This window comes from Anastrepha ludens, chromosome 6, assembly GCF_028408465.1.
Source record: "Anastrepha ludens isolate Willacy chromosome 6, idAnaLude1.1, whole genome shotgun sequence".
NCBI classification, from domain to species: domain Eukaryota; kingdom Metazoa; phylum Arthropoda; class Insecta; order Diptera; family Tephritidae; genus Anastrepha; species Anastrepha ludens.
In genome coordinates, this window is record NC_071502.1 from 20,465,860 (window position 1) to 20,480,967 (window position 15,108).

Consider the following 15,108-nt stretch of genomic DNA (forward strand, 5'->3'; position numbering starts at 1 on the left):
GCAACAATCACGTTTATTAGCTGCGCTGATACTAAGAAATAATTTAAAAAAATTGAGAAAATTCTAATTTGCAATTTCTCAAAGTGTTCCGAAGTATCAAAACAATTAATGTAAGTTCGACCGGGTTAGTGCAAACAAGCATTGCATTCATTCATTGCATCCTCCACAAATCATTCAGACGTTCTCTCCATTTGATTATGAGCGCCTGCTCGTCCCTCTCCGTCCAGGTTGAACGTATCTTTCTGCTTGCCATCTGAAATTAGCAAAAAATAAAACGAAAATGCTCCAGAATACTTACTCCTGTTCTGCTCATCATATTATTCTAGAATTTTAATGCTGCAACGATTGTTTTAAGTCTTTCTTGATCTTCTGTTTAAAAGTTTCATTATTTTTCATTCACAATAGATATTAACTGTCATTTTTCGGCAATGTAGCCATCGAAAATTCCCCTAATCTGCTTAAGTTACCAGAATTAACTCTACTTGTCTATCCGCATTAGTTGGACTTAATTTCTGGGATAATTCCGATTAACGCCGGGTATAGTTCTCTTTGGAAACTCTCCATCTCGTTGTTGTGCTCTGAGTTTTATTATTATTAAAACTAAGATCTTACTTTATTTTATAGTTCATATAAACTTTTCAAAGAACCTTTTTTTTTGTTTTTGTTTTTTTTTTGTCGGGACAACTGCCAGGTACAGCATTCAGACACAATTAAGTCCATTGTACTGCACTCGGATTCCCTTTTCATTTTCTCTAAATTTACCCGACCTCCGAAGAAAGTTGATTAGATTTTGTGGAGCAAAAAAACCCAGAAGAGACGCACAGAAAGTGGACCGCCATCTCATCCTCCTCTTCACAAGCTGGGCAGAGAACACTGTCTGAAATGCCCACTTTTTCCATCTGCTTTGCCTATAGAAAGTGGCCCGTCATCAGTCCAACCAACTGCCTGCAGTCTCTTCTGCTTAATGACAGGAGGATTTGCGACAGTCGATCGGACATGACAGGTAACATCAGTTTAGTCCACCTGCAGCCTCTCTCAGCCTGCCAAGCTCGCTTGTGGGTTGTAGTTCCAGGTCAAAGAAGTGTGCCTAAGGAGTCCATCCTAGCTAAAGAGTCAGAGGTCGCGTTACCCACGATACCCACATGTCCCGGAACCCATGTTAGCATCAGGCTATTATATCTACCGACATAGTTCAGCCTGGATTTACAGGACTCGAGACCCCTGATGTGGTTGGGAGGCTGTCTAAGGCCATGAGCGCAGTTTGGCTGTCACTGCAGACACATATAGATTTGCTTCTTCATCTGTTTTCTACAGCAAAGTTCATCGCTTCTTGAACAGCATACGTCTCAGGTTGAAACATAGATGCATGCATTCCAAGAGAAAAGTCCAGTTTTGTCCCACTGGATTCCACGTAGACCTCAGAGCTGAAGCCGTGCTCGGTCCTACAGCCATCCATGAAAACGCGAAAACAGTGTTCGCCGGGCTGATTTTCAGAGTTTGACCACAATTGAGCCTCTGGCAGCACCACACTGTATCTCTTTTCAAGTACGACTCTTGATGACATGGAGTCAAGGGGCATGGAGGGAATCGTTGGATTGAAGTCCATGCCTTCTCTGTTTTCCAATACCGGACAGGGGCCGTACGAGTTCTCATTGTGTTTCATCCTGCACGTCGCCTTTGAATGAAAACATCAAGTGGTGGTAGACAAACCAGAGCATCTAATGCCGGACCTGAAGTAGTCGGAAAAGCTCCGGTGCAACAAGTGGCCACAGGGCGTTGTATTCTTGATAAGGTCCTCTTGACTCCCACGAGAAAGAGTCTGCTCATCTAGACCACTGTGGCATAGGTGATAATAGGTCTTATCATAGCCGTGTAGATCCTAGGAGAAGGACCCCAAGTTTTCCCAAAGATCCCTTTGCACTGCCAGAAAACTATCAGTGCTTTGGATGTCTTTGTTTCAACGTTTGATTTTCAAAGAAGTTTAGTATCGAGGATTACTCCAAGATATCCAACAAGCTTCCTCCTTCTGATAAAGAGGACAACACCATTTTTGGTGGGGTTTGCCGATAGATCTTATTTTCTTCCTATGCTACACAGGGTTTGATTGAAAAGTAATGAGCCTTATTTTTTTTAAGCAGTTTTATTAAACCTTTTGGCTTATACAGCTAATATTCTTCAAAATAGGACTCTTGAGCGTCAATACACCGCTGGTAGCGGTCCTACCACTGCGGGAAACATTTTTTAAACTCATCCGCCGGAATCGCGTTCCATTCGGCTGTCACAGTTTTTTGGATCGCCTCGATGGAGTCGAAACGCCACCCCTTCAGCTTTCTTTTCAGGCGCGGGAAGAAGAAGAAGTCCGGAGGGGACAGGTCTGGGCTGTAGGGAGGGTAGGGAAGCACCGGAACCCCCATATTGGTCAATGCAGAGGTGCAGAGGAAGGCGGTGTGCGCCGACGCACTGTCGTGATGAAGGGTCGAATTGTTGGCGAGGTCGGGCCGAACCCGGGCGACGCGGTTTTTCAGCCGAAGGAGCACTTCTCTGTAAAATGCCGCGGTCAGCCCATTCGGTTGATCGCTTGGCAGACGCTCCGCGCGGGAAGGCTCATTACTTTTGAATCAAACCCTGTAGATAAATTTTTGGTCTATGTGCGATCAGCCAAGTCTAACCTAACAGACTTTCTTCCATTTTAAACTTGATGCCGTTAATGATGACTTAACAGTTTTTAGAAGATGCAGTTGCTTCAATAACTGGCACAGCTCCTCATGGAGGTGAAACAGTTTCTTAGAAGACAATTTGGTTTTCTCCACAACAACAGCAACTTGAGGTGTTCAGCAAACTCCTCGATAACATAATTTTATAAACATTTCTTTTTTTTTTGTTTTTGCTTCCATTATCAAAATTTTACTTTTTCGGTTATTACACAAGATCTCTCAATTTTGTTTTGGTTTACTCTTTCGTAAGTTGGGCAGCTAATTACGATAAATTTACGATAAAAATTAGAAAAGACAGCGACTTGTTCGTAATTCGCAAAGTATTTGATACTGAATTACAGTACAATCGTGATAGTCCGACATTTCTTAATCCGACACGTTCGGTAATCCGACAACCTCATAACGTCTATGGATGTAATTGGCATTATTTTATTTTGATCAGTCGTAGCAGAGCAGCAGAGGGGGATTGTGTTTTGTTTCCCGGTTACAACGTATTTGTCATTAAATTTGAACGACGCCAGTTCTCTCGCGATTTCTGACGGTGTTGATGTGATTTTTTTCTGTCTTTTCGTGTCATTAAATGGAACCTTCGGTAGTCTGGAATATTTGATAATCCGACAACGAGTCGGTCCCATATGTGTCGGACTATCACGATTGGACTGTACTTACAAATTGATTGAGGTGATTCGCTCTCAAAATTATGTATGACGAGTTGAGTAATTAGAGGAGTAATCGGGAAGTGAATTGCGAATGGCAGAGTAAATTACGTGCCACTAAGAAATTTTAAACGAGTCTTAAGAAGTTTTTACTTCAAAGACAAATAAGTATTAAATTTAATTTTAATAAATTTTAACATTTATTTATAACTTAAAAATTACACAAAATGATTATTTAAAACGCACAAACAAAACATATCTCTGCCACCTTAAGATGCTACGTATATAGATAAGAGTTCTTAGCAATCTACATAAATACATACATACGTATATACATACATTTATATACTAACGCCATAAATAACAAGCTGATAGTGCGCTCGAACGGCATTGCCAGGGCCTGCATCATCGCCACCTTCATGATCAACTGTTTGTTCACCTCCGCCGCCTCCAGCTGGTAATTGATAAGGGCGCGTTGATATTCGAAATCGTAGTGTCGTGTAATTAAAGCCTATGCCGCCGCGCAATATTTCAGCCGACGCCAAATCAGCCGCTGGCAAATCCATGCTCTTCGCGTTAGCATCACTTAAACGCTCTCCGTCTGCTGCCATTCGAAATGGTGGTGTTTGCATATCGAATGCGTGCATTGCGGTGATGGTGTAATCGGAGCAATCGATGCAACCCTACGAAATTGGAAAATTCATCATTAGGCGATGTGACAAGTGGCGGTCGAAATAATAATCGTTCAATTGTCCTAATAGCAGATAAACATAATCTTTGTGCAAATAAATATTTAGTACATCAATGAAAGTCTTTCAACGGATATAAATGTGGGTCGTTCTGGCAACGTAGAGTCGGTTGGCGTGAGAACGCATTTTGATGGTTAATCTTATTCGGCTTTCCCAAGCAATTGCCTCGGAAAGAAAGCTTTATAAAGCAAGCACTCCACGGGTACTTTTAGTACGAGGAATAGTCAGGTCAGAGAGATAGCACTGCAGGCGCATATCGAGGTTAAGCTTAGTTAGTCGCATCTCTTGGAAGGCAGACAAGATGGAACTCTGAACGGTACGGTAGATGGCCAACGAGACTAATACCCGATCTAAAAAAGTAGGTAGAAAGAAAGCACGCTGAGGTAAACTATTACCTCACACCGTTTTTGTCCGGACTTGGGTCCTTTCGCAAGTATTTCTGGCGAATGGAAAAAGTGAGCCTACCAAACTGCATATATGCAGCTTCTGAGTATGATGATGCGGAGCACACCTTCTTTAAATGCGAAAGGTTGAACATAGAGAGAACAGCTCTGCAACGAGCTATTGGTGTATTTACACATGAAGAAATAATCGAGAAAATGGTGATGGACGAAGGCAAATGGAATGCCGTCGCAAATTTCGTGGAGGATATTACGAGAATCTGAAACAAGAAACGTGAAGTGAAAACTTATGCTGAAGAACATTGAGTATAAGGCGCCTCTGACGCAGGGTGGGTAAGTTAATGTCCTTCTTAGGACGCCGTCTTGGCCCTCTACCACGAAGCAATGCGGAAGCCGTCCCGGCGTGAAGAGAAAAATCAAAGAGAAGAGCTGGGATATTTTTAGTGGAATCACCACACACGTAGTAGCGACGGTTACTATATGGTGCGAAGACATTTTTAACTGAACCATAAAAAAAAAAAAAAAACAGTTCGGTCTATTTCTTTGTGTTTGGCATTCGTTTGAATCGAGGAAGTCCAGTAATTTTTCTTCTCCATCGCGTCCACGAATCAGCTCACGCTTCAGCACTTGTGCTCACAAAATTAATGGAAATATGGTTCCAACTCGTTTCATATCCCCCCTTTTCTTTAGACTTGATCGCTCAGATCCCTTGGGCCACTATTTATTCTCCTATTTGAAGAAATGGCTGGCGGAAAAAAAAATTGTATTCAAACGAGGAGGTGAGTGTAGGAATGCATGGTTATTTTTCAGACCTGGCGGAATCCTATTATTCGGCAGGGCTCAACAAACTACAGCAGCATTGGACGAAGTGTATACGCCGAAAAGGAGACTACATATGTCGAAAAATATAAAGCATAGAAAGACCTTTCAAACGGCCCTCGTATGTACTACTCAAGAGCGAATATTTGTAACAAAAGCAGGTAAAGGTTTGGATAGATATTTCAACTTTTGCGCAAAAAGTTTGCATTTAATAAAATTAGTATTTTAAATGCTTGCGAAAAATTTCCGAATTTCAATTCTTACGGTGTTGACAGTATGACAGTGATGTGACTTTAAAAAATGGCAGCGTTCTTTTACTCAAAAGGAGAGTTGTCAATTTGGTAAATTTTAAAGCGAGATGCAGCACCAATGAAGAAAATATTGTAGATAGCAGCGATGTTTAAATATTATAATTGGCTGGGTGTTTTGCCGAGCTTCTCCTCCTATTTGTGGTGTGCGTCTTGATGTTATTCCACAAATGGAGGGACCTACAGCCTTATGCCGACTCCGAATGGTCAATGGTTTTTTATGAGAAACTCTTTCATGGCAGAAATACTCTCGCAGGTTTGTCATTGCCCGACGAGGAGCGATCGCTATTAGCAAAACCTAAGCTCTCATTTGGTATTTCAGGCACGACGAATAGAAGTCACGCACCAACCCATTCGGCTATGGTGACAGCAACCAAACATAATTAATAGAAAGAAATTCGATTCGATTAAATCGTTTTCTTAAAAAAAATTACTCGTTTAAAGCCATTTATTTCATTATCCGATTATTATTATCCAAAACGCCTCCACAGCAATTCTGCAGGTGATGTATCCTAGTAAACTACCCTTGAATTACATCTTCTCATAAATTTGGCTCAATTTCCTTAAGGATGCGTATTTTATTGTCCTTTAGAGCGTCAATCGCTTATGGTTTGCTTGCATAGATCAGAGCTTCCACGTAGCCCCACAAAAAAGAGCCTAGCGGCATTAAATCACACGATCTAGTTGTGTCTTAGATGGCGCATTCAGTGACAAAGCAATTTTACCCATACTCGGCAGTCGTATGTTTTTCCTTCTCACGCAAACTGACTCCAATTAGGAACTCCAAGTGCAGCCAAGTTTTCCTGTATTTCAACACAGAAAACGGCTCGTCTTTTACCTTTCACCACTACCAGAATTTAATTGAAGTTTTATTTCATAGTAACAGGTAAAAGGTCATTGTGTTAAAGGAATCACAAAAGATCAAAAGTTCCTTGTGGTGGTTTTTCTGGAGGCGTATTCCACGCAAGACTTTTGTAAATGCCAGACTATTGCGCTGTTAGGGATGGCGAACCTTAAATTTTTGTATGATTCAAGCTTCAATCGCATTTAAGCAACCTGAAAAATTGTTTGCTTTAATAAAATAAAACAAGAATAGGTTAAAAAATAAGCGGTGAAACAAACTCAACTGTATGTTATGTCTCAGCTGCTGGTCTTATACGGGGCTGGTCTCAGTTATACGGGGCCAAAGATAAATCAAGAGAGCGAAGTAACAAAAAGCAATGTAAAAACAATAATCAAGCCAAGGTGAGTGTAATATTGATTCTACAAATACAACAACTGGGATACGCTTAAATTTAAGCTGAAGGAAGAAGAGAGAAAGAAAATACAATGGCCTTCACCTTGGCAATTAGGCACCAACCAGCTGATTAAACAACAAATTGTTCCAAGGCGAATTGAATTATTCCATCATTCTTGAAAATTTTCTATAGATTCACCTTGAATCAAACCTACTGCGCTAAAAGTGACTGTAAACGGATATGCGAGTAGGCAAGACGGAACGCCAGAGGTAATTCGATAAGCGAGGGATGCAGTCAAAGAAAAACTGGTTAGTGACACTAAAGAAAAAGTGAATGAAATGACGAACATTCACTTATTCAAAATGAGAAAATACAATTAAACGGCTATAAAGTCGTAGGGTATGACTCTAATCTCTAATCATTCTGGAGATATGCTTTTCTAGGTATATCAATCCCGAATGGAATGTGAATGTAACAAATACTATAAAATCGGTGTGGAAAAAATTATATGGTGACTTGTTATAAAGATCAAGCAGAAGAATGCAACTTTAACGCCAGGGGCAGTCTAAAAAGCTCCAAATAATCGGAAATCTCCTTTGAATATATTTTATGAACATTTTAAAGACAGAATGGACACATTGAAAATGGAGTGATTCCATATCAAGTGATCCAAGTTAATTGGACATTGTCGTAAACTCTTCTGAAAACTGGTTTATTTTCAGACTCATAAGACCTCATGAGCAATAAATTGAAAAAATTAAAAAAAATATATATATTATAAGATTTACTCAATGCTGAAAATTGTGGTATCAAATTTTTTAAAGTTCGTTTTCGTTTCTTTTTAACATATTAACAGTTTCTTTAGGAAAACAAAATATAATATAAAGAATTTTTTTTAGGAAAAAATTTAATTTTCGAAAAAAGTTTCTTACGATTTATTCAATGCTGAAAATTGGGGTATTGAGCTTTGTAAAGTGATATATAGTAACTTCGTTTCTTTGTAACATTTTATAATTTTTTTGAATATATTGGGTAGTCGAAAAAGTCTTTTCGTATTTCTAATCAAACTTCAACTCATTCTTGTTTATATTTATAATGAACTTTATTAAACCAAATATGTACCATTTTGGTCGACCACCTTTTGCCATTTTTCTTCTAGAGATATTATTCCACCAGTGTAAAACTTTTGTGGTTTCTCGGTGAAAAACTGCGACAAGTAATTTTCACTGGCTTTTCTTGAAGCCAACTTTACTCCATTAAGGGAGTTCTGCATTGACCGAAACAAATGGTAGTCCGATGGTGCAAGGTCAGGGCCAAGCTCTCCCAGTTTTTGCCGAGTCATCAAAGATGTGTGTGGCCTAGCGTTGACCTGATGGAAGACGACGTCCTTTCTGCTGATCAGTTCTGGCCGTTTTTTTTTCGATTGCTTGCTTCAATCTCATCAGTTGTTGACAGTAAAGTGTAGAATCAATCGTTCGTGCAGGCTGGAGCAGCTCATAGTGGATGATTCCTTTCCAATCCCACCAAACACACAGCATAACCTTTCGAGGCGTCAATGCTGGCTTTGCGACCATTTGTTGACCTTCACCATCCATGCACCATGATCTTTTTCGCACATTATTGTCGTATTTGATCCACTTTTCGTCTCGCTTCAGAAATGGTTCGATTTCATGGCAGCTTATGTGACGGTCCTGGTCAATCTTTTGCACAATTTTATCGCCCGCATGGACACCTAACGGATAATGTCCGGTAAAGATACTTAACAAATTCGAGAGCTGTGGCTATGTTAGCCTTAGAAGTTCCTTCGAGCGCCCCCGATCTAGCCGTGGCCAAGATCTCGCGATTTTTACGTGTTAGCCCAACGCCGCTTGATGAGTTGATACGAGGCCCATCTTTGCAGGAGTAGATTCACAGATTCTCAAAGGAACTCAAATTCTCTCTTTTTTCTATAAAACTATCTCCAGAGACCCCTGTCGAGCCAGCTCATCAGCCCAGCAGTTTCCCTCTATGCCGCTGTGACCGCAAACATACTTGTATATGAGCCAATCTTTTGCACAATTTTATCGACTTTTTCAACGATAGGTCGACCGGAGCGAGGTGCATCTTTCACATCGAAATTTCCAGAACGGAAGCGAGCGAATTATTGTTGTGCTACACGAACTGATACAGCATCGTCTTCGTAATCTTCACAAATTTCATTAGTGGCTTGCGTGGCATTCTTCCCTTTTTTATACAAAAATTTCAAAATATAGTGAATTTCTTCATTATTTTCACTCATTTTTGAACAGCTATAACTTTCTTTCAACTTCTCCGAATTAAATTTTTTTTTTAGTTAAATGAAGCTTAAAATGTCACCTTTCTAACACCATATGATATGTCACAATGTGATTGGTAGCACTGGAGATAGATGACTCCAACGACATCTATTGACAAAATACGAAAAGACTTTTTCGACTACCCAATATTTTTTTAGAAAATAAACAGTTTTTTTTTTGGAAAAATTTAACAAAGTTTTTTCAGATTTATTCAACTTTCTAACGTTTTTATAATTTTTTTAAAATATACACCATTTTTTTTTTTTTTAATTTTGGTATAAAGTTTTTCAAAGTGAAATAACTTGGTTTCTTTCTAAGATTTTTATAACTTTTCTAAAATATAAACAATTTTTTTTTGGAAAAATTTTGGTAAAGAATTTTTTAAAGAGAAATATCGTTTTCATAACTTTTTTTTAATGTAAAAATTTTGGTAAACAGTTTTTTAAAGTGAAATAACTTGGTTTCTTTCTAACATTTTTAGAATATAAACAATTTTTTTTTTTTTTAATTTGGTATAGCGTTTTTAAAGTGATCTTCGTTTTCTTTTTAACATTTTCATAATATTTTTAGAATATATTTTTTTGGAATATAAACAAATTTTTTTTTTTAATTTAATTTTCGAAAAAAGTTGTTTAAGACTGTTTCAATGCAGAAAATTTTGGCATAGAGTTTTTTAAAGTGAAATAACTTGGCTTCTTTCTTTTTTTAGAATATAAACAAATTTTTTTTTTGGAAAGTTTTTTAAAGTGAAACAACTTGGTTTCTTTCTAACATTTTTATAAGTTTTTTAGAATATAAAAAATTTTTTTTGGAAAAATTTAGGTATAGATTTTTTTAAAGTGAAATAACTTGGTTTCTTTCTAACACTTTTAGAATATAAACACATATTTTTTTTTTGTTTTTGGAAAACATTTTTATAACTTTTTAGGAATTTTTTTTTTACAATAGTTAATATTATAAAGATTTTTTTTAAAGTGAAGTATTTTGGTTTTTTTTTTACATTTTTTATAATTGTTTCTAAGGAAAAATTATAATATAAAACATTTCCTTTTGGGAAAAAATTAAGTTTTTCTCAAAACTTTTCGGAAAAGCTTTATTTGTCATTTTAGAAAAATACATTATTATTTTTGATTAAAAGCTGAAGCTATGCTCAGTAATCTCTAAAATTTTCATAATGGAAAATTATTTCAAAAAAACTCCATAAAATTTAATGAATGATTTTCTCTCAATTTAACCTCAGATTTTTTCTCAGCAAAATCAACAGTCAAAACTTTATCCCAAAAAAAGTTGGAAATCCGAGCATAGCATTGTTATAAGTCTATGCAAATAATAATGACTAGGAGCCTAAAATTACTTATCTGCAAATTAACAGACACACATTTCCTCTTATGTATTCCTATGTTTATAATATTATTGCTTTTGATATAGAACTTTTTAGAATTAAATTACACATTTGTGCATACAAGCGACGTTCCCATTCACTTACCTTTTCTGGAAATGTTATATCAACCGTGCGATTGGCATCAGTTAGTAGAATTTCTTCGTCATAGATAGGCGAAGCATACTTGGATAATTGGCCCCAAGTGTAAGAAGCCGCCTCAGATAACAACGGTCGAGCTATTACTATACAAGCCAAAAGCAAGCACGACACCAACTTTTCGGTGAATTTTAAATGGATCTTTAACATTATCGTAACGCGAAAGCTACACCACTGGCCAAAAGAAAATATCGCTTAGAACTACTGTCAGCACGTACCTTTTGCCACCTTTGCCGTCAGAACCAACAATAAATCGAGCGCGTATTTAGGTCGATATATGTATGCGCATGAAAGTAAATACAGTTGGAGACAAAATTAAATAAACATTGAACTTGAATACCAACGAGCGAGGTAGCTGAGTGTGCGAATAATCAAAAAATTGTTTTGAACATCAACGCGATAATAAAAGTATGGACGGACACCTCGGCAGACAAGCAATGGCAAAACTTCGAGTGTGTATGAAGAAGCTCTTTCATTGAAAGCAATATTTTTGAAGTGAAACTTCTTAGGCGTCGATGGTTGAGCGAGAATGGAGAGTAAAATTTCTAGGCCATGCAATGTTTTGGGCATTTTCGTTCCGCGAGAGAGAAAAAAGATAGAACGTAGAAGAAAAGGAGAGAGAGAGAGCTATACCTTATAAATATCTTAGATATACTTTAGGCTATTTTTCCTGAGTTTTTCCTTGTTGAAGATAACCAAAGAGGTGGAAATGGAAAAAGTGGCTTTGTATAAGAGGATGTTGGCCAACAGTGGCTATATTTAAGAAAGCGTGATATTTAAGTCCGCAATATCCCCAGATGTAGCAAAAAAGTGAGAGTTGAGATGTCCGACGATCTTTGCCCGACAAAAGCAGAACAGCTGAGAAGAAGGTACGGAGATGATTACACCTCATCCACTAGACCGCTTCTGCAGAAAAGACTTGAAGCAATCCCAAGTCTCCCTCATAGACACCTAACGGATAAGGTTCAATAAGGATACTTAACAAATTCGAGAGCTGCAGCTATGTTAGCCTTAGAAGTTCCCCTATGTAGCCGTGGCCAGAAAGATCTCGCGATTGTTACGCGTTAGCCCAACGCCGCTTCATGAGTTGACACGAGGCCCATCTTTGCAGGAGTAGAACACAGGTTCTCAAAGGAACTCCAATTCTCTCTTTTTGCATTGAAACCATCTCCAGGTTCCCCTGTCGAGCCAGCTCATAAGCCCAGCAATCTCCCTCTATGCAGCTGTGACCGGAAACATACTTGTATATGAGCTTAATAGCGAAGTACTCGGATGCAATGACTTCTCAGGCAATTCGCGACTAATTCCGAACAACAAACCCATAGCCCTAATTGCTGCTTGGCTGTCTGCCGCTAGTCTGCATAGAAAGGCTTATTGGATTATGCAAAGGGACGGAAGGGTTAAAAACAAGCAAGAATGGAATTGGAAAAATTGGTAGCCACCGAGAGATTTCTATTTAAAAGCAGCCCGTCTTGCCGTCTAAGCTAACTTAACCTAAACTTCTTCAATTTGCGGGAAAAAAAGAAAAGTCATTGGCAACTCTTCATAGTGAGTGAAGAGCTTGCTCTTAATTGTTCGAGGTCATGCGATATTTCTTACAATTGAGGTGCGAAACTGCAGTTTTTTTTCTCAAAAATCACCTTATAAAATTACGCATTTCAAACTTTATCTTCTCAATAGTTCTATTGTACATTTCCACTAATATCAGGCAAGAATGTTTTCAAAAAAAATTTTGATTTTCTTCAAAAATGTATTCTAATAAATAATAATTTCTTAAGATTATTAAATTATTTTTAGTTCTCTCGTAAGGTTAAGTGCTTTTGCCCCCCCCCCCCCCCCCCCTTAATTATAAGTAAAAATATAAAAATTTGAATATCTTATAAAAAGCCGCATTTTTTGTGTGTGCACCTGTATTCGCAGATATGAACAAGTGTGTGATGATAACAAATTTGATAAATCGAATGTCAAAAAATATAACGCATTCACTCCAACGACTTTTATCTTCACAGATATAAAAATACATGGCCACATATGTATACATACATACGTACATAATAATACATACAATTTTTTTTGGGCCAATTCACAAGTGTTCGTGACAACATTCAAATTTTTTTTTTTTGTTGTTGATGTTTTACTAATATTTATTTTATACTTCCTCGTTTTTTGTTTGCAGCTCCTCACTTTCAGAGATGGTAAATTTGGCGTCAATTTTGGTGGATATCATGCAGAGGCTGGACTAGGCGGGCTGCTTACTGGAGATGCGGCACATGGAGGTCTGAGCGCTTCGGCGGGTACACCTTTCGGTCAAAGAGCTAGTGCTGGCTTAGGAGGCAGCGTTAACGGTAAAAAACAAAGCCTTTAATATAAACGCCTTTTTCGTTGTAAAAATTTTTAATACAGCAAAAGTGGATGATAAGATAAAGAATTCTTAAAAATCAGCCAAATATCTCTACATACATTCAAATTTCTTCGAAAGAGCATCACTCAAAAACTACGGCCCCGATTTTAATATTTTTTACACCTTTAGAAAGTACAAGGGTCGTAGATAGGTTAAGTATAACAGTCATGTTAGTAAGAAGTTGCCATTAGTTTGTGTTTTAGAAAAAATAATTTGTTTAGACGTGATTATGACAGCATGTAGGTATAGCAAGCAAATATTAAAAAACAAATATATATATATATATTATGTATATTTTTTTACCAGCGTTGCCAGATGATTTTGATTACAAAAATAGCAATTTATCACAAATTTCACTTGAATATCAAATGAACGGTGTTTAAGCACGCTTTAATTAAAAAAAAAATTTTTTTGGTGTTGCCATATGATTTTTTTTTTTGCAAAAATTAAAACTCATGGCACATTTCACTTGAATATTAAAATATGGATACCAGAAAAAAAAATCAAGGAAGCTTTGATACAGAATTGTTTTTAGCTGACGTTGCCACCTGACTTTTATAGTAAAAATAACAATTTGTCACAAATTTTACTTGAGTATCAAATGAACGGTATTTTAAGAACCTTTAATCAAAAAAATATTTTTATCTTGTGTTGCCACATGATTCAAAATTTCGACACATTGTACGTGAATACTAAAATATGGATACCAAAAAACATCTTTAAGCAGGCCTTAATAAAAAAATGTTTTTTTGCTGGTGTCGCTACCTGTTTTTTTTAATTAACAATGTGGCTAAAAAAAAATTAATTGTAAAAAAGAATAACGACGTATATAGCAATGTAGAAGTAAAGATAGCTATAATACTTTAAGATTTTTGAAAGGTGTTGCCATCTAATTTTAATGAACAATTTAAATGAATAAAAGAGTTTAAGGTAAATTTATGGGCATCAAACAAAATGTGCACAAAGCTTTAAAATTACTTAAATTATGACTTTGCCATGTAACTTCTTGGGCGCAAATGGTAAATAATAGTAAAAATGAATTAAGTATTAAGATGTAGGTAAAACGAAAATTGTGATTAATAACATCGTAAAAGTGTTTTGAACGGCATTGCCACTTATGATTTGATTCTAAAAAATATTGAAATTGCTTTAAAATATGAAATATTGGCATTAAAATAAAGTTAAATGGCAATGAACTTTTTGGGAATACTTTTGTGAACATGTTTTCATAAAGGACCTACAAAAATTTATCGACACATTTTTCCCCCTTGTCCAAGACTTGTTGATTACTGATAGGATAGGTGATTAGTCTACCGCTACCAGTCCTAAATAGTGGGAATGCCCACCTGTGAATGCTTAGGAACACCGCCTTCTTACTGCTTGGAACGCCATTTGTGTTTCACATTTTTCTGCCAGAAGAATCACACAGATGGTTGAGAACTTCGCTAAATTTGGTGTGTCCTCTAAACCGGTTTATCTTAAACTATTATTTATGTAACTTCTCACCACCTTTGGGAAAAATAGTTTCTGTAACTTAAAAATTTAAACTAATTATCTTTAATAACCATTTCTCATATTCTTGTCGCTTTTTTTTAGCCATCAATTGTGATTTTATTTACTTCATTGTATTTGTCTGTCCCCACCGATAGGCGATGCCGCTGGTGTGCTGTATGCCAACGCTGAGGCCAATCCACAAACTGGCGCAGAAGCTATACTTGGCGGCGATACCAGCAAAGGTGGTTATTCGGGTTCACATGCCTATGCCGCTGGTAAAAGTGTGGCCAGTACAAAAAATCATATCCTACCGGGTGCGTTCAATGCTCAAGTCGACTCAGTGACCAGTGGACCCAGCAATGTTGTACAGACGCGTACATCGGCAGAGGCCAACTATGATGGCATCCAAAAGATTCGACCACCGAAGAAATACCTAATCAAACCCAGTGTAAGTGTTACCTAAATATGTAGATCTT

General features: G+C 37.2%; 2 protein-coding genes across 3 annotated transcripts in view; one reads left to right on the forward strand and one right to left on the reverse strand.

Annotated features, from left to right (window-relative positions):
* LOC128868500 (uncharacterized) overlaps positions 1–15,108 on the forward strand; it is a 64,094-nt gene that overhangs the window by 36,030 nt on the left and 12,956 nt on the right. For both annotated transcript variants that reach the window (XM_054110661.1, XM_054110662.1), the window contains exons 2-3: positions 12,914–13,082; positions 14,788–15,080. In XM_054110661.1, the coding sequence (XP_053966636.1) occupies positions 12,914–13,082; positions 14,788–15,080 (462 nt within the window). The remainder of the gene's footprint in view (positions 1–12,913; positions 13,083–14,787; positions 15,081–15,108) is intronic.
* LOC128868501 (uncharacterized) lies at positions 3,614–10,967 on the reverse strand. Its single transcript, XM_054110663.1, has 2 exons — positions 10,687–10,967; positions 3,614–4,053 (listed from the first exon to the last, which is right to left on the reverse strand). The coding sequence occupies exons 1-2, from the start codon at positions 10,885–10,887 to the stop codon at positions 3,712–3,714; spliced, it is 543 nt and encodes a 180-aa protein (XP_053966638.1). The 5' UTR covers positions 10,888–10,967; the 3' UTR covers positions 3,614–3,711.

What these genes read in the sequence shown, in the direction of transcription:
- LOC128868501 (XM_054110663.1), bottom strand. Translation starts at nt 10,887, where the DNA reads ATGTTAAAGATCCATTTAAAATTCACCGAAAAGTTGGTGTCGTGCTTG. An exon ending in ATATAACATTTCCAGAAAAG is followed by an intron (nt 4,054 to 10,686) that starts GTAAGTGAATGG and finishes CCAATTTCGTAG; the next exon opens with GGTTGCATCGATTGCTCCGA.